The sequence below is a fragment of the Eschrichtius robustus genome, chromosome 16 (genome assembly GCF_028021215.1).
Source record: "Eschrichtius robustus isolate mEscRob2 chromosome 16, mEscRob2.pri, whole genome shotgun sequence".
NCBI lineage: Eukaryota > Metazoa > Chordata > Mammalia > Artiodactyla > Eschrichtiidae > Eschrichtius > Eschrichtius robustus.
The window spans coordinates 71,358,795-71,376,810 of NC_090839.1; the positions used below are offsets into that span (position 1 = coordinate 71,358,795).

General features: G+C 50.2%; 1 protein-coding gene across 1 annotated transcript in view; it reads left to right on the plus strand.

The window, feature by feature from the left end:
- Positions 1-18,016, plus strand: part of EEF2K (eukaryotic elongation factor 2 kinase) — a 57,984-nt gene that overhangs the window by 27,556 nt on the left and 12,412 nt on the right. Inside the window, exons 3-13 of the mRNA XM_068565515.1 lie at positions 382-482; positions 3,841-3,901; positions 5,250-5,287; positions 5,667-5,838; positions 9,143-9,292; positions 9,524-9,656; positions 9,915-10,042; positions 10,757-10,958; positions 12,530-12,597; positions 16,223-16,300; positions 17,166-17,228. Of these exons, the coding sequence (XP_068421616.1) occupies positions 382-482; positions 3,841-3,901; positions 5,250-5,287; positions 5,667-5,838; positions 9,143-9,292; positions 9,524-9,656; positions 9,915-10,042; positions 10,757-10,958; positions 12,530-12,597; positions 16,223-16,300; positions 17,166-17,228 (1,194 nt within the window). The remainder of the gene's footprint in view (positions 1-381; positions 483-3,840; positions 3,902-5,249; positions 5,288-5,666; positions 5,839-9,142; positions 9,293-9,523; positions 9,657-9,914; positions 10,043-10,756; positions 10,959-12,529; positions 12,598-16,222; positions 16,301-17,165; positions 17,229-18,016) is intronic.

Below are 18,016 nucleotides of genomic sequence, written 5' to 3' on the forward strand. Positions count from 1 at the left end.
TACCAGCTGTTAAAATGTTTGCCAGTCTGAACAAGGCGGGATGGGGGAATATCATCTTATTTTCATTTTCAACTTTTTGATAACAAGTGAAGCAGTATGTGTTTTCTATACATATTATGTTTCTTCTTCGGTTTTGTAGTTAAGACAGGTCACTTCTGGCGGTGGGAAAGCTGGGCCCATGTGAGCTGTGCCCGTGTGAGGTCTTTTGGGAACTATGTTCCTACAGGGATAATAGATGTAGATGGGAGCGATTCTCTCTGACTGATGCTGTCTGCCTCCCCAGAGGTTGGAGACACTGGGAAATCACAGGATGAGAGGAGCTGCCCTGCACTGTCCCAGAAGCCCCTGGTCTGGACCTAACACTCCCCTTTGCTTCTGCAGGAAGCTTGGAAGCATGCAATCGAGAAGGCCAAGCACATGCCTGACCCCTGGGCCGAGTTCCACCTGGAGGACATTGCCACGGAATGCGCCACGCGTCACAGGTCAGCGCCTTGTCTGCAGACGCTATATGACCCCAGTCCACGAGGAGTCCTTGGGGTTTGGGTCCTCCTTCTGCTTAAAATCAGTGAGGCTTAAGTACCCTTGGAGATCAAGGAAAAGGGAATATAATAATAATACTATCAGCCAAAGTTTGAGTATTTACGCATGCTTAAGGCATTGTGCATGATCTCATTTAACCCTTACAGTGTGTATTTAATCCTGTAAGGTGTGTATTCTATAGGCTAGGCTGAGCTGTGCTGCAAGTACAAATACCCCAAGGGCTTAATGCAACAAAGGTGCATTTCTTGCTCATATGAAGTTGGGTGAGACTTGAGTAACTCTTCAGGGCAGCTCAGGGATCCAGGCTACTTGTGTCTTGTGGCTCCATCATCTCAACACATGACCCCACAATTACTATCAAAGGGGAAGAGAGCAGACCAGCTGTTCAGTGCCTTGGCCCCAGGAAGATTCACAGGACAGAGCTGGGAGGGTCTAGATTTCCTATTTGAAAAGGCAGAAGGAAAGAAGAGTGTTTTCAGGGGGTTTCAGGAAGAAAAATGAAAAACAACAAAACACTACCACCAACATAATAGTAAGGAGGACGATGATGATGATGATGAGGGTCCTTATTTACTGAATTTTCCATCTGCTAGGCACTGTTTAAGCACTCTATATGTATTTACTCATCAAAAAAAGTCTGGAGTAGTTGTGTCAAGCATTCGGGACTCCTGTGAGAATCTGATGAAGCCATCTCAGAAAGTTGCACGCATATGTCTAATTTTACTCATAATTTTAGAAGACTCATGGATCTGCCCTGGGGCCTGTCCTGTGTCCTGTGACCTCTGTGTAGACCCCTCCAGCTCTGACTCATCCAGGTCAACCCTGTGAGTTCCCTCAGTTGCCCCAGTGGAGAGAGAGGTTTGAACAGGGTCACCCAGGTAGTTAATAAGATAACTTTCTGACTCAGACCAGTGTCTTTGAATTAGTCAGGACTCTGTTTCAAGTGCAAGTGACAGAAACCCAATTCGCAGCGGCTTAAGCATAGAAAGGAATGGTGGGCTCATCTACATGGGCTTCACGTATGGCTAGTCCCAGATGCTCCAAGGATGCTTTTGGCTCTGACCCCAGACAGACTGTCTTACGTCAGTGGCACAGATGGCCCCTAGGAGCCCCCCATATCATCTCACTCAATGGGAAAGGATCTTTCTTTCTCAATTTTTTTTAAAACAAAAGTTCCACATTTGAATCTCATTGGCCTGGCTTTGGTTATAGGCCGGTTACTGAACCAGTCATTGTGCCAGGAGCTTTGCTCTCACTGGCCAGGTCTAGGTCACGTGCCACAAGCCAGAAGGTGCTGGGGGATCAACTTCACCCAGTCCATATGTTCTGAGAATGGAGGATGGTGGTTTTCCAAAGGAAAATTGGGGTGCTGTTACCAGAAGAAAGGGGAGCAGTTCCTAGGCAGGCAGAAACTGTGGAGCCCTCTCCACCTTTCTGCAATGTGTTCCTGCTCCCACCTTGTGAGGAGATGGCTTAGAGCCTGGCGTGCACCTTTCCGCATTTCGGAGGCTGACCTCCTAGTGGGCTCTGGGGTCTGTGCCGGCAGCTGAGGTCAGCATCGTCAGGGCCCCAGAAGGCCAGGTTGTGGACTTCTGTTCCTTCCTGCCTGCAAACGGAGCGTGGTGTCTGGTCGGTGACATCTGGCCTCCAGGCTGAGGCCACCAGGCCACCAGGGAGGCCCTTGGAAAAGCAGGACTCACATGCTGGGCTGGTTCTGTGTGTCCCTGAGCTCCTTGGGGACCAGAGACCAGGGGCCGCGCCAAATTGTGTTTATTTCTTAACCATAGTAGCTGATTTCACCTGCCCTGGCTGCCAGCAGAGGGAGGTCAGGCACTGATGGCCAGAATGTCCAGAGATTTCTAAATTGGAGGCTTCCACCTCTATTCCTGGTTTTTAAAGAGCTCTGCTGCAAGCCAGCCCTTTATTGGGACAGATGTCCTGTTCACGTGGGTTGTACCCAGGCTGGTTAAGAGCAAGGTTCTGTTTGAAACCGACCTGGGTTTGAATCTTGGCTCTCAGGAAGGTTTTTTTCACCTCTCTGAACCTTGGTTTCCCCATCTGGAAAGTGGGCACAATATTTGTACGGATCTCACAGGGCTGAGTGATGGTTGATGGAGGAGTTCCGTGTAAGCGCTCAGCATACAGTGAATGCTCAGTGAACTTAGAGCAGCTCTGTCCTCTGTAAGGTTAGTGATTGTGAAGGACAGTTAAGATCCTTCCATTGTTGCATGTCTCTGCCCTCCCCCAACTTCTGGGCGCCTCTCAGCTTTCAGTCTGTTTGGAAGTGAGGGAAGACTACTTCCTTTACCTTGGCCTCTACATAGTAGTAATAACAATGATTGCTGTTATTTATTGAGCACAGTACTTGCCGAGGGCTGGTGCCAGCAGGTGTGTGGCTCTGACAAGCCTTCCTCCCCACCCTGGGCCTGGGGTGGGTTAACTGCCAGGCCTCTGCTTGTTTTTCAGGCTCTGAGAAGGCTGTTCCCACGAGCTGGGAGGTTCTGGAGTCTGTCGCCCCTGAGGGAGGGCCAGGGAGGCATCTGCTGGAGCTAAGAACACACCTCAGCCCTGGGGGAGGTTTTAGATTTTAGGGATTTACGGGGCCAAGGAGCTTCCTCCCAGGCAAACCTGTTAAGGCCCAGCCAGGCCTAGGGCCAGATTTGCTCTGGGAAAGAGGATCCCTGGGAAAAGAGAGATGAAAATGTCCTGGAACCCTCTCCATCCCTCTCTGCCTTGGGTGTGTATCCAGCAGCCCCTTTCCTGGTTGGACTCAGAGGCAGGACCGTCCCCCAGCCCTGCCTGCACCGGGACCTGGGCTGGGCCTCACACTGGCAAGACCGAGGATGCAGCCGCCTCCCATCCTGGGACACGCCATTCGTTATCTAGGCCAGTTACAATAAGGATATTTACTTATTCAACTGTTCATCCAACATGTGCTTATTAAGCCTCCCCTGTACCAGGTCCTGTTCACTGGCCTGTCTTTGTGGAGTTACACTCCAGTGGGGGAGCCAGATAGGTAGGGAGCGAGCCCGCCCACTGCACAACAGTAAGCGCTGGGGGACATGGTGGAGAGGGAATAGCTGCCTTTGACGAAGGGGAAGGAGGCCAGTGTGGTGGGGACCTGGGAGGGAGGGGGAGTGTCCACAGACCCAACCCAGGAGGTCGGCTGGGCCTGTGGGTAGAGAGCAGATTTGATCCCGAGGGCAGTGGGCAGCCCAGAAAAGTCTTCTGCCTTTAGCTAGTGAGTGACAGGATCAGGTAATGGACGCTGCGCCCTGGGGTGGGTTCTGGTCTCTGCAGGTACAACGCTGTCACCGGGGAGTGGCTGGAGGATGAAATTGTGATCAAGATGGCGTCTCAGGTGAGCAGAGCCTTGAGCCCAGCGTAGTCAGGGCTGAGTGGGGATTTCTCTTGAGCCAACGTCAGGGCTTGCTTCCTCTCCTCCACACCCACTTTATTTTATTTTTTTAACTTTGGGGAATTCTTTATAGTACTGTATATTTATTTTATTTTTTACAACAGCTTTATTGAGATGTAATTCACACACCATACCCCATACCCATTTAAAGTGTACAGTTCAGTGGATTTTAGTATAGTCACAGAGTTACGCAACCATCACGACGATCAGTCCCAGAACATTTTCACCATCTCTAGAAGAAACCCCGTACCTACCCATTAGCAGTCAGTCTCCAATTCCCTCATCTGCCCCAGCCATGGGCAACCACTAATTTATCTTCTGTCTCTGTATATTGACCTATTCTGGGCATTTCATGTATTGATCATATATATCAAAAGATTTTTCTTGACACTCTTATTGAAAATCAGTGAACCGTGCATGTGTATATCAGTTTTCAAAACTTGCAGGTCACCACCTATTACTTTTCATCTAACAAGGTGAACTCAGTGGGTTGCAAGAAAAAGGAATCAACTAGAAAATAGAGAACTTCCTGCATAGTAAGGGGCAGGATATATTTGTGAAACATTTTGTAGTGTATCACACACTCAGAAAAGTGTATAGCTTGATGAGTTTCACCAAGTGAACATGTGTATAACTAGCACCCAGATCAAGACACAGAATATCACCGGCACCCCCAGAAGCCGCTCTCAGCTCCAGTTACTACTCCTTTACCCCCAAGGGTAAGCACTACCCTGAATTCTATCACCCGAGATTGGTTTTGCCTATTTTTGTACTCCGTATAAATGGAACCATACAGTATATGTATAGCTCAACATTTTGTCCATGAGGTTTGTACATGTTTTTTCTAGAACTGTAATTTGTTCATTCTCATTGCTGTATAATATTTTGTCAAGCAAATAGACCTGATTGACTGATCCATTATACTGTCGATGGACATTTGGGTGGTTTTGCTTTTTTTCTGTTACAGACAGGGCTACAAAAAACATCCTTTGACATGTACTGTCTCTAACCCCACCCCATCACCCCCATAATATCTTCACCCCCTGGGGGGTCTTCTGCTCAGCTAGGGCGGGGAATAGGGTGGTCTCATCAGTCCTGCAGCCTCCAGGCTGGAAGTTCTATGAGGCCTTGGTGCTGCAGTAAAGGAAGGAGGGCCCAAGGATTTTAGGGTTGAGATGAGGTCCAGGACATCGATTTGGTGGGTGACATCCAAGGGGAAATCTCCTCCTGGCTCAGGGTAGCCTCTGGGTGGGGTGTGGGGACTGATAACCCGCTGTGTGATGTCTTTCAGCCCTTCGGCCGGGGAGCAATGAGGGAGTGCTTCAGGACGTAAGTGACTCAGCCTGCCTCTCGGGGGGCCCTGCCCAGACTCCCTCAGGCTCCTGAGAGCAGGGACACTGTGACATTTCCAGTCAAGAAATGGAGACAGTGGCTTCTCTTCTTGTAGCCCAAGCTCCTCTCCATCTGGTCTCCCTTGGACCATACGTTGGGACCGGCCGTGGGGATGGGCTGGAGGAGAACAGGAAGTATGTCCCTTAAGCCCCCTTCGCAGCCCTTTGAAGGATGCTGTGGGGTGGGGAAGCCCCTCCCACCTCTTGCATTTTGTTCCTGGCTCTAGCCAGCCGGGTCAGGCAGGGTCTTCCCGTCCTGAGGACTAGGGCTGGGATCCAGAGCACCCAGACGGGCCCCCTGGTGCCTCTCCCCTCAGGAAGAAGCTCTCCAACTTCCTGCATACTCAGCAGTGGAAGGGGGCCTCCAACTACGTGGCAAAGCGCTACATCGAGTCCGTGGACAGGGACGTGTACTTTGAGGACGTGCGTCTGCAGATGGAAGCCAAGCTCTGGGGAGAGGAGTATAATCGGCACAAGCCCCCTAAGCAGGTGTGTGGCACCCCACTCTGCCGCCCTCCGACACCAGGACGTATCTGGAGATGAGGGCGATGGAGGTGCCTGTCACAGGCTTCCTTCTTCACCGTCTCAGCAGCAGCTAATAACAACCATCATGTATTGGGCCTGATATGTCAAGTACTCTACATGCCAAGAGTTATTTCTTTCTGAAAACAGAGGTCTGAGGTTGTTTGAGGTTGGAATGTTTTTATTCCACTTACAGATGGGATCTATTAGTCAGGATTTTTGCTTGCAAATGACAGAAACCCACTCAAACGGGCTTAATCCAGAAAGGGAATTTATTGCTTCCTATAACTGAGAAATAGTGCTGGCTACAGGCGTAGCTGGATCCAGGACCAAACTGAAGTTGTTGGGAATCTTCCTCCAGCTCTAGCCTCAGTGTTCTGTGTTGGCATCACTCTCAGGCGGCTTTTCAACTTGTAGTGACCTGTTGGTCCCAGTAGCTGCAGGCTCCCTTTCCGTTTCTCGGCAACCTTGATGGAATGACATGTTTTCCCACGAGTTTCAATGAAAGTCTCAAAACTGGGTTTCTTTTTTTTTTTTTTTTTGGCCGTATCGCGTGGCGTGTGGGATCTTAGTTCCCCAACCAGGGATCAAACCCGCGTCTCCTTTGTTGGAAGCACGGAGTCTTAACCACTGGACTGTCAGGGAAGTCCCATGGGTTTCATTGGCTTGATTAGGTCAGGTGCCTATCACTGAGCCAATCACGACGGCCAGGGTGTGGGAATATGCAGATTAGGCAGGCCTGAGCCTTGTACCCACCAGCAATATGGGTTCTTCCACCCAGACTAGGTGGACTGAGATTGGTGGCTCCCGAGGAAAAGCAGGAGAGGGAGTGGGGAATGGATTCCTTCCTTATCTGCCCCCGGGGAACCTAGGGCACAAAGGGGTTAAGTGTCTTGCCCAAATGGGCAGGGATGGAGCCAGGGCTCAAATCCAGGCTTTCCAAGCCCCTGCTCTTGGCTTCTTCACTTGAGCCCCCAGGGTATTGGTGACCTGAACCAAGCAGAACTTCCTGTTGCCTGCAGGCATTTGAGGAAATAGCACCCCAGGCCTCTGCCCTGCTTAAATTCACACCTCTGCTCTCCTACTGTTTGTGCACCTGCTAGCTATAAGGTACCATCTTCTGAGTGCCTAGGAGAGCCACACTTCCAGGCAGCCAGCAGAATTTATTGAGTGCCTACTGTTTGCAGAGCCCTTGATTAAGTGTCCTTGGTGTGGATACAAAAAGCCACATTCCCACCCTCGGGGGTTGTGACCTCCTTAGTAATTCAGTACACTCAGGCCTGGCCACTTTTTCCTTCCTCCCTAAGCTTGTTTCTGCCTCAGGACCTTTGCACTGACTGTTCCTGCCAGGCTGCATCACTGCATCTCCTCAATCCTGCTCACAGTTCAGGTCTCAGCTCATGTCACCTCCTCAGCTAGGCTGTGCTAGACCGTCCTAAAGGAAGTAACCCACCGCTGCACCCTCTGTCCTGTCACTTTGTTTGTTTTGGTTTCTTTTTTTTTTCAGAGCAATTGGCATCGTCTGAAAGGGTCTTATTCATGTAGTTAATATTTCAGTTGCTTCTCTCCCCCGAGGGCAGGGATTTTATCTGTCTTGTTCAACTGTGTCCGAGTGCCTAGGTGCTCGGTGAATACTAACGTGGTTGAATTGATGAAGGGAGAGGAATGTGGTTGTTTGCGGAGGACCTGGCTGTCCCCTTGCGGATGTGTCCTTGCCACTGACCCTCACCCAGTGGCCTTCTGCTCAAGCAGGTGGCCCTGCAGCAGACTTCCTGGTAGGAATGGAGCCAACTTTGGGGACAGGAGCCCTCTGGGAACCAGCCACTCCTTCCCCCCTGGCTGGTTCTCAGAACTGAGGCCACATTTGGGGAGGTTCTCACCTCTCAGCTCTGGGCCCCTTTGGCCTCTGCAGTTGTTGTCTGCCTGTCTAGTGACTCAGCCAAGCAGTTTCCTGGGTGGTCATTTCCTTGGGAAACCCAGACCTGGCTCCTGTTGTGGGTGGCGTCAAGGGAACAGGGTGCCGTGGGTATGATCTTGTGTAACAGATCACAAGTTAGAGTTTCAGGTTTTCCCTGCTCTACTCTACAAACATACACAGTACTTACATGTTTTCTTCTGAGTACAAAGTTAAACATATACTTGGTGCAAAATTTAGCAAGGAATGTCTGAGTCCCCTGTAATTCCCCTTTGCAGGGAAAGAACCACTCTTACGGTTTGGTATGTATCACTCTAGAATTGTGTCTGCTGATAATAATGACATCAGCAAACGTTGACCGGCTCTTTCCTGTGCCAACAGATTTCATCCTCTTACCCATTCCTCAGGTGAGGAAACTCAGGCACAGATTGGTGAAATTACTTGCGCAAATTCACTGTATTAGCATAAGGCACAGGTTGAGTTGCTTAACAGACAGACCCACAGTTGTGTGCTAACTCGAAATGGTTTCCTTTTGTCTCACCTAACAATCCCGCTTTGGTGGGGTCTCAGGGTGGGCTGGGGCTTCGCCTCCTTAAGTCATCCAGAGGCCTGGTTCCTTCTGTCTTGTTGCTCTGCCACCTGCCGGGAGTTGCCCTGGACTACATGGTCAGATCTGGCTCACTGGCAGATGTCCACCTTACAGCCTCAGGAAGGCCAGGGAAGGAGAGGGCAGGCTGAGTTGCATCATCACGGCTGCTTGCTTCCTACTGGCCAGGCTTAGTCACATGGCCACACTTAGCATCCAGGGGAAGCCAAGCGATGCCATCCATCCCTACCGAATGGCTGTGCATCCTGTTAAAGCTCAGGGATGGGGGTTTGTCTTAGTCCATTTGGGCTGCTGTAACAAAATACCACAGAACGGGTAACTCAAAAACCACAGAAATTTGTTAAGTCCAAGGTCAAGGTGCCAGCATGGTCACGTTCTGGTGAGGGCCCTCTTCCTGGTTCATAGCTGGCATCTTCCTGCTGTGTCCTCACATGGTGGACAGAGTGAGGGAGCTCTATGGGGTCTCTTTTATAAGGGCACTAATCCCATTCATGAGGGCTTCTCTCTCATGACCTTATCACCTCCCAAAGGCCCCACCTCCTAATACCATCACCTTTGAGGGTTGAGATTTCAAGCTCTGAAATTTGGGGGGATACATTCAGGCCGTAGCAGGGGTTTTCATTCTCAAAGGAAAAGGGGAATGGATTCTGGGGACAATTAGCAGTTTCAGCCTTTCTGCTCCAGCCTCTTATCAGAGGAGGGTTCTGCCTGGGTCCTCCCTCTGACCCCCCCTCCCACCTTCCCGCCAGGTGGACATCATGCAGATGTGCGTCATAGAGCTGAAGGAAAGGCTGGGCCGGCCTCTCTTCCACCTAGAGCACTACATCGAGGGCAAGTACATCAAGTACAACTCCAACTCAGGCTTCGTTCGCGATGACAACATGCGCCTGACACCGCAGGTGAGGCCCCTGCAGAGGCCCGTGCCCCGTCTCAGCAGACCTCGGGTCCCTCCGAATTAAGCAGGGCTCCTTCCTTTGTCTTTGCCTCTGTACAACTCCTCCCTGCAGATAAAGGCTCCCAGCATGGGCAGAGGTGGGGTGTTGAAACCTCTCAGAGCAGTGCCTGCCAGCGTTTGTGCAGCCCACAGCCTGGTCTCTTGCGGTCACCTTTTCTTTCATGTCACCCCACAGGCCTTCAGCCACTTCACTTTTGAGCGTTCCGGCCACCAGCTGATTGTGGTGGACGTCCAGGGTGTGGGTGACCTCTACACCGACCCACAGATCCACACCGAGAGGGGCACTGACTTTGGAGATGGCAACCTAGGTAGGCAGGGAAAGCCAGCGTGTCCATGGAGACCACACTCCCCACAAAATCTCCGGGCTCTTTGTTCACCCAAGAAAGCAGGCCGAGGTGATATATGGGGCGCCCCAAGATTGTGGAGACGGGATCCTGGGGCCTCTGGCTCCTGCCAGTTTAGCATGTTTTACACCTGCCCCTGCCACATTTAGGGTGCTCAGTACCGTCCTGTCCCCGTCCCAAAGCAGAGCAATGCTCCAGACCCCTGCTGTGTTGTGTCTGCAGGTGTCCGTGGGATGGCTCTCTTCTTCCACTCTCATGCCTGCAACCGGATTTGCAAGAGCATGGGCCTCGCTCCTTTCGACCTCTCCCCAAGAGAGAGGGATGCGGTGACTCAGAACACCAAGCTACTGGTGGGTACCCAGTGTGAACCTGCTCGGACTGGCAGGGCCCTTCTGCTGCCAGGACCTGCAAACTGTGTTTCCTGTGTGCTGGTGGCTCAGGCCCTGCAATGCTTAATTGAAGAGTACTGGGGCCGGAAGACTCTTAGTCCTGTCTGTGTCCCTCGTCCCTCTTGAGCCAATGCACACAGCCCTCCTGAGTATCCCCACTAATAGAGGAACTGGGGTCTGCTTGATTTGGGCGCATTTTTGCCCAGAGTGAGGGGACCAGGTGTGTACAGATAGCGAGTGGGGTGTGTGGAATGTGGTTTGTGTGATGTGTTGACAAATGGCTGGACCAGACTTGGACCTGGCTCACTGAGTACCTCGCCGTGTCCAGAATGTGCCCCCATCCCCACCCCCACTGCATGGACCAGATATAAGACAATATTGGCAAAGGCCAGCTTGGGATTCTGGAATGTATACCCCAGCTCAGGGCTGTAAAGCGTGGGCAGCGCTTCTGGGACTGCTGGCCCTCTGAGCTCCTGTTCCGGATGCCCCTTCTTAGAGGCCTTTGGGTTAATCCCCCACTGATTCGTTTTAGGTTTTCTGCCAGTCCCTTAATAGGCACAGGTGGGTGCTGTGGCTGGAAGGGCCTCAGGTTTTGAGGGAACAACAGGCAACAGGAAGAGCCCCTCTTTCCCAGAGGGTGCCTGTGTGACGTGCATGTCCCTGTTAATTCTCCAGCAATCGGCCCAGACCACCTTGAGGGGGACAGAGGAAAAGTGCGGGAGCCCCCGCGTGAGGACCCTCTCGGGGAGCCGGCCCCCCCTGCTCCTTCGCCTCTCAGAGAACTCTGGAGATGAGAACATGAGTGACATAACCTTTGACTCTCTCCCTTCCTCGCCATCTTCTGCCACGCCACACAGCCAGAAACTGGACCACCTTCGTGAGTGATGGTTTGGCCCCTGGGCATTGTGATTGGAGGGGACGAGCACAGGTAAAACAGGGCTAAACTGGCTTTCACTTATGTTAGAAAATCAGACATGCCAACCAAAAAGGTTGATGGCCCAGATGGTTTTATGGGTGAGTTCTTTTTAAGAAACTTTCAAGATGCAGTCATCCAAATGCTGTAAAAACAGCCTTTGTTGTAGAAAACAAGGTAACATTTTTCAGAGTGTTTTATGAAATTAGCAAAAACTTTTATACCAAAATTTGACAAAACACCAAAAAAGAAAACTATATCCCAACCTCAGTTATAAATATACAAGGCAAAAATTCTAAATAAAGTATTAACAAATAAAAACTAGTATCTTAGGGGATTCCCTGGCGATCCAGTGGTTAGGACTCCTCACTTCCACTGTAGGGGGCGTGGGTTCAATCCCTGATCGGGGGGGGGTGGGGGCGGGAAAAAAAAAAAGACTAGTACCTTAAAAGAATAGTCTGTCACAGCCAAATAGGGTTTCTGCAGGAATCTGAAAGTTGTTCAGTGTTCAGAAACCAATTAACATCATATGAACAGGTCAAAGGAGAAAAATGGGCATCATTATTTCCGAAGTTGAAGTGACAGAGTTTGCTCATGATATGGATGTGGGGTCTGCAGGAAAGAGGGGAGGCAAGGCTGACTCCAAGGTTTTGATCTGAAGAACTGGCAGGATGATGGGGCCATTTATTCGGCTGGAGGAGGCCCCAGGGAAGCAGGAGAGGAGGATTTTAATGTCAGATATTAAAGGAGCCTGTAAATCACCACTGAAAGGCCTGGGGAATAGTCTGAAGCAAGAGTTGACAAACCTTTTCTTAAAAGGCCAGAGAGTAATAAATATTTTAGACTTTGTAGGCCATGTGGTCTCTGCATTTGCAGCATAAACGCAGCCATTGACAATACTTAAAACAAATAGGTGCGTCTGTGTTCCAGTAAAACTCTATGGACACTGAATTTTAAATTTCATATAATTTTCACATATCACAAAATATTAATCTCCTTTTGACTTTTTTCAACCATCTAAAATTGTAAAAAGCATTCTTAAAAACCACATGAGAATAGGCGACAAGCCAGATTTGGCTGGTGGCAGCTTAGGACAGGAGATAAAGACTGGGGTGGTTGGTTTTTAAGCCATCTAAGGCTTCTCCCATTTGTAGCTACTCATTGGGCCCCAAATATACAAATGGCTTTCCTTCCTTCACAACTGCACCTCACTGAGGTTTGACCATAGGTCAAGCACATGGTGCTTATCAATAACATGACACAATTGTATTTGCATTAATTATGACAACCCCAAGGAGGCACACCTATTAAGCTGCTTGCTCAGGACCCCACAGCTGGCGAGTAGAGACTCTGGGTAAGTTCTCGAGGAAGAATTGTGGCCCCCCCGGTGCTGACAACATACATTCTTCACCCATTTTTGTACTTTATAAATTTAAAATAAAAAAGGCTTGGTGGCAGCTGTACGCTGTAGATGGGTCTTGTGAACTGTTCCAGCGATGGAGCCTGGTGCCTTACTCCATTTTCTCCCTGCTCAGATTGGCCTGTGTTCAGCGACCTCGATAACGTGGCACCCCGAGACCACGACCCTCTGGACAACCACAGGGTGAGTAGAGAGGGTGGAGGAGCAGGGCGGGGAGGAGTGGACCCCCTCCCCCGGGAACTGAGGATGAGACCTCAGGTTCAGAGGTGGGTAACCCAGGTCTGCTCCGGGCACTGGCAGGAGGATACAGGTGCATGGGGGCAATCCCAGCCTCCTGCCCAGGGCAGCATTTTGTCTGGGAAGAGCTGGGTCTATTCCAGTTCCTGGAGGTGGTTAAAGCAGAGAGAATCCAAATCAGCAATAATGCAACCTTCTGGTACATGCTGGGCTTGGCCCTGGGTTTGGTTTGGCTGCACGTTGTGTGGCCAAGCTATCTTGGGGGACAGGGGGCTACGTTGGGTCTCCGATGTGTAACTTATAGCACAGGTAGCTGTGATGCTTACAGCTTGGATAAGCAGAACAGGTTTCCTGCAGCCTCTGCGTGACTAGCAGTAAGAAGCTGTAGATGACATATTTGCATTCAGACAAACATATATTATGGTGTCAAATTAAAAATTCATGAGAATGTTTTAAACAGACTTCACAGAAACGTCACACTTGCACAGGCCACAGCATCTTAAGCTGCACTCTTAGCTCCAAAGGTTCAACTTCGCTCCTGATGGCTTTTCAGAGTTCTTGAGTGGGAACAAAAAATAGGAATAGCTGACACATACGGAATCATCACTATGGGCAGACACTGTTTTAAGAGCTTGGTAGACAATTCTCATTTAATCCTCACAACAACTTAAGAGATAAGTAGATGATAGTTTTTATTCCTTTTAGAATAGGTTTTATGTTTTACTCTAGAGCTAGGGTGAGTTTTAGAATTTCAGAGTAGGTTGAAAAGGAAGAGATTCAGAAAATGAAAAGGTGAAAAGTCTCCCTCCCACCTGTCCCCTCAGCCACCTGCTTATCCCCAGCGTTAGCAGCTGCTTAGACAGTGCCCTCATTATCCCTGATTTAGAGACGGGGAAACTGAGGCACAGAAAGGTAAGCCACTTGCTCACGGTCACTCAATGATGGAGCCAGCGTTCAAACCCAGGCCATCTGGCCTCGAACCCACCCTCTATACTGCTGCCCTTTGCTTTTTTTTTTTTTATATATAAATGTATTTGTTTATTTACTTATTTATTTTGGCTGCATCGGGTCTTCTTTGCTGTGCGCAGGCTTTCTCTAGTTGTAGCGAGCAGGGGCTACTCTTCGTTGCGGTGCACGGGCTTCTCATCGTGGTGGCTTCTCTTGTTGTGGAGCATGGGCTCTAGGCGCGCGGGTTTCAGTAGTTGTGGCACACGGGCTCAGTAGTTGTGGCTCGTGGGCTCTAGAGCACAGGCTCAGTAGTTGTAGCGCACGGGCTTAGTTGCTCCACAGCATGTGGGATCTTCCCAGACCAGGGCTCAAACCCGTGTCCCCTGCATTGTCAGGCGGATTCTTAACCACTGCACCACCCCCCTTTGCTTTTATTCTCCACCATTTCTCAGATGAGGACGCTGAGGTTTGGAGAGGTTAGCTGCCTTGCCCAGGGTCTGACCTGGGGAGTTCAGAGCTGGGGTTTGAGTGAGGCTCTCTGTTGCCCGGCTTGGGAGTGGTTCCCAAGGGTGGGACGCGGGGCCCAAGGTCATGCAGAGTGGGTGCGAGGAGGGGACTGCCTGGAGCTTTTAGGTATAGCCTGTGTATTCAGTTTCAAAAAAAGCCTTTCACTCAGCACACTGAACACTTCAGTTTGGTTGTCTGTAAATTATACCACAATTTAAAAAAACAACAAAAAAAAAAGAACAGCTATTTGGCTCACACAGAACAAAGACCTGGGGGAGGGCGGTAGGAAGCCTGTGGTGCTGCTAGAAACCAGGGCAGGGGCCTTTTTAGAATAACGCAGCTCCTTCGGGTGGAGTGGATCCTGGCCAGACCAGAGACCAAGGATTCCACTGTGTATGTTCCATGGCGCCCATCTGTCTAGGAGACTGATCCAGGTTTTACATTTATGGTAGTGATACCAAGCTTCTTTTAAAAATATATTGACTTAAGTAAAACAAAATGGTTTATTTAAAGAAAAATAATAAGGGCTTCCCTGGTGGCACAGTGGTTGAGAATCTGCCTGCTAATGCAGGGGACACGGGTTCGAGCCCTGGTCTGGGAAGATCCCACATGCCGCGGGGCAGCTAGGCCCGTGAGGCACAACTGCTGAGCCTGCGCGTCTGGAGCCTGTGCTCCGCAACAAGAGAGGCCGCGATAGTGAGAGGCCCGCGCACCGCGATGAAGAGTGGCCCCCGCTTGCCGCAACTAGAGAAAGCCCTCGCACAGAAACGAAGACCCAACACAGCCAAAAATAAATGAATTAATTTTTAAAAAAATGAGTAAAATTGAAAATCCCTTTAAAAAAAAAAAGAAAAATAATAAAACAGAAGTATGAATTCATGAGAAGAGTTTTATCTGGAGGAGGAAGAGAATGGGATGCGGAGGGGACTCATAAGAGGTCTGAATTTTAACAGCAATGTGTTAATTCCTTTTAGAAATAAAAGATCTAAAGTAACTAAGGCCTAGTGTTAAGAGTTGACAAAACTTGGCAACAGGTGCACAGGAGTTCATTTTAGGATTCTCTGTTCTTATTCGTGTGTTTGAAATGTTTCTCAGTGGAATGAAGGAGGAAAAAAATAAAAGTTTTAGTTGAACAGTGATGCAGGTGACATGCGGATATGGCCAGAACTTAACGTTGGTAGACAAATGACTGAAGTTTTAGAGATTCTAAATTATACCAGGTTCCTTTTCACAACAGAACTCAGATCTAGAAGAATAAAACATATGCCCAGGTGATGTGTGCGGTTTTGGCAGAGGGCTTAGTTGTAGTAAATAATTGTTCCCAGTGCTGCATTTTTTTTTAAACATCTTTATTGGAGTTTAATTGCTTTACAATGGTGTGTTAGTTTCTGCTTTATAACAAAGTGAATCAGCTATACATATACATATATCCCCATATCTCTTCCCTCTTGTGTCTCCCTCCCACCCTCCTTTTCCCACGCCTCTAGGTGGTCACAAAGCACCGAGCTGATCTCCCTGTGCTATGCGGCTGCTTCCCACTAGCTATCGGTTTTACTTTTGGTAGTGTATATATGTCCATGCCACTCTGTCACTTTGTCCCAGCGTACCCTTCCCCCTCCCCGTATCCTCAAGTCCATTCTCTAGTAGGTCTGCGTCTCCAATGCTGCATTTTTATCCATGGGTCATATCCTTTAAACCAGGCTTTGTTTTTCTGCCTGTGAAATGGGTGAGTCAGTCTTAACAATGGCACTTACTACGATCCACACTCTGAGCGTGACATCTCATTTCATCCTCACAGCCGCTTGATGTAGGTAGCTATAATGAATCCCCATAGCTAGGGAAGCCGAAGCTCAGAGAGGCTGAGCAGCTATCCAGAGTCATAGCTGGTGAGTTACAAAGCTCGGATTTGAGCCTAGGCAGTCTGGCTCCAGAGCCCACATTCTTCGCCACTATTTTTTTACCGCTCCCTTGTCACCCAACCAGCAAGGGTAGGAGGAAGAGAATGTTGTGGGGTGATGGGACAAAGGAGAGAAAGCAAATGGCTGGGATTCCAGATATCACCACCACCAGGTACTCGGAGGACCACTGAGACCCTAGGGCCGTCTTTTCTCCGCAGGACTCTGAGAACAGTGGAGACAGCGGATACCCCAGTGAGAAGCGGGGTGAGCTGGACGACCCAGAGCCCCGAGAACATGTAAGGAACCCCAAGGAAATGAGAACAGAGTCCCCTGTTGCCTAGTTGTCCAGGAGAATAGAGAGCTGGGGCGGAGGGGGGAATGTGAATGGGTGGTAAGAGCATAAAGTAAATTAATAAATAAGTCATTTCGGATAAAGATAACTGCAGGGCAGAAGATAAAACCGGGTAATGTGGACTAGTAAGTTTTAGTAAGGGGACAAGCATGGGGGATTAGACACAAGGTTGAACATGGCGGACACATCTTACAGTGAAGCTGGACCTCTGGTTGCTAAGCAGAGAGGATGCTGGGCAGGGGGCCAGCATGGTGCTGGTAGGTGGGAGGGCCCAGCTCAAAGGCATGGGATTCCAGCAGTCCCTCGGGAAGGCTCCGCTCCAGAGGATGAAAGACGCCCTACGGTATCTTTTCAGCAGCATCCTGGTGAGGGTGGTCTTAGGCAGTGTCAGCCAGTTAGAGGTTTTTCCAGGTGCCAGAATGGAGCATGAGCACTGCGGGCGGTCTTGCCGGGAGCCCCTGGTCTCGCCTTTGTTACTGCGAATATATATAGACAGGCGATGGGAGCTTTGGCTGAGTGAAGCACGTGGCCCAGTTTTCTTGGTGCCTGTCTGCTGGGATCCTGTGCCTCTGAGTCGGTTCCGTCCATGCACCTGGTGAGAGCGAGAGGGAGGCTGCGGCTGCCCCAGCACATCAGTCCTGCCTGTTACCCAGCAGCCTCTCTGCTTGGCAGATGAGGGTGCCAGCTTCCTGGGGGGCCGAGCCAGTTCCCTGAGGAGGATCCCCGGGGAGGGCTGGACTGGTTCCCCTGAAGGAGGTTCTTGGGAGGCAGGCTGCTCTTTGGATCACTCTAGTCTGTGTCTCCATCAGGGCCACTCAGACGGTAACCGGAGGTACGAGTCGGACGAAGACAGCCCGGGCAGCTCCGGACGGGTAATGTGCCCCCAGGAATCCTCGTCGTGGCTGCGTGCTTGCCTTTTTCAGACTCTGTTTCTGTTTCTTCCCCCTCACATCATGTCGCTTCTGCCTGCCCAGGTGCTTCGCATGTCTCCTAAAGGACGACTTTGCAAAGGAGCCAGTCCCCTCGGCAAATACTTTTTGAGCTCCTGGGTGTGACGCTGCGGGATCAGCGGGGAGAATTAGAGAAGATCAGGATGGCCTGTCCTGGAGGCCACAGCTCACAACGCCTTCCAGTATACATTAATTTATGTCTAGGGAGTTCCCTGGTGGCCTAGCGGTTAGAATTGCGGGCTTTCATTGCCGTGGCCCGGGTTCAGTCCCTGGTTGGGGAAGTTCGCACAAGCTGCGTGGTGCAGCCCCCAAAAATTTAATTCTTGCAGCCACCCACTGAGACAGGCTAATGTTATTCATCCTCTTTTGATGTATGAGAAAAAGGGGGTCTTAAGCGACTCTCCCCAGGTTACCCGGCTAATAGTTGGAAGAAGTATCTCAGGTGATTATCATCAGGCCGGTGTGGGAAAGACCAGCCTCCGAAACGCTCTTCTCTAGCTGACTCTGAACCACATTTTGAACCTCTCACCCTCCAGCCTTTGCTAAGGCGAGTCTCTCTCCTGCCTGCAAGGTCCTTCCTCCCCTGTGGTCATATCTCCTCAAGCCTGTCTGCTCTCCCAGGCTGGACCCCAGTGGCACCTTCTCCAGGAGCCTTCCCTGATCCCCGGGGCAGGCTTGACTCTTGCTGCTTCCAGAACACAGATTATTTA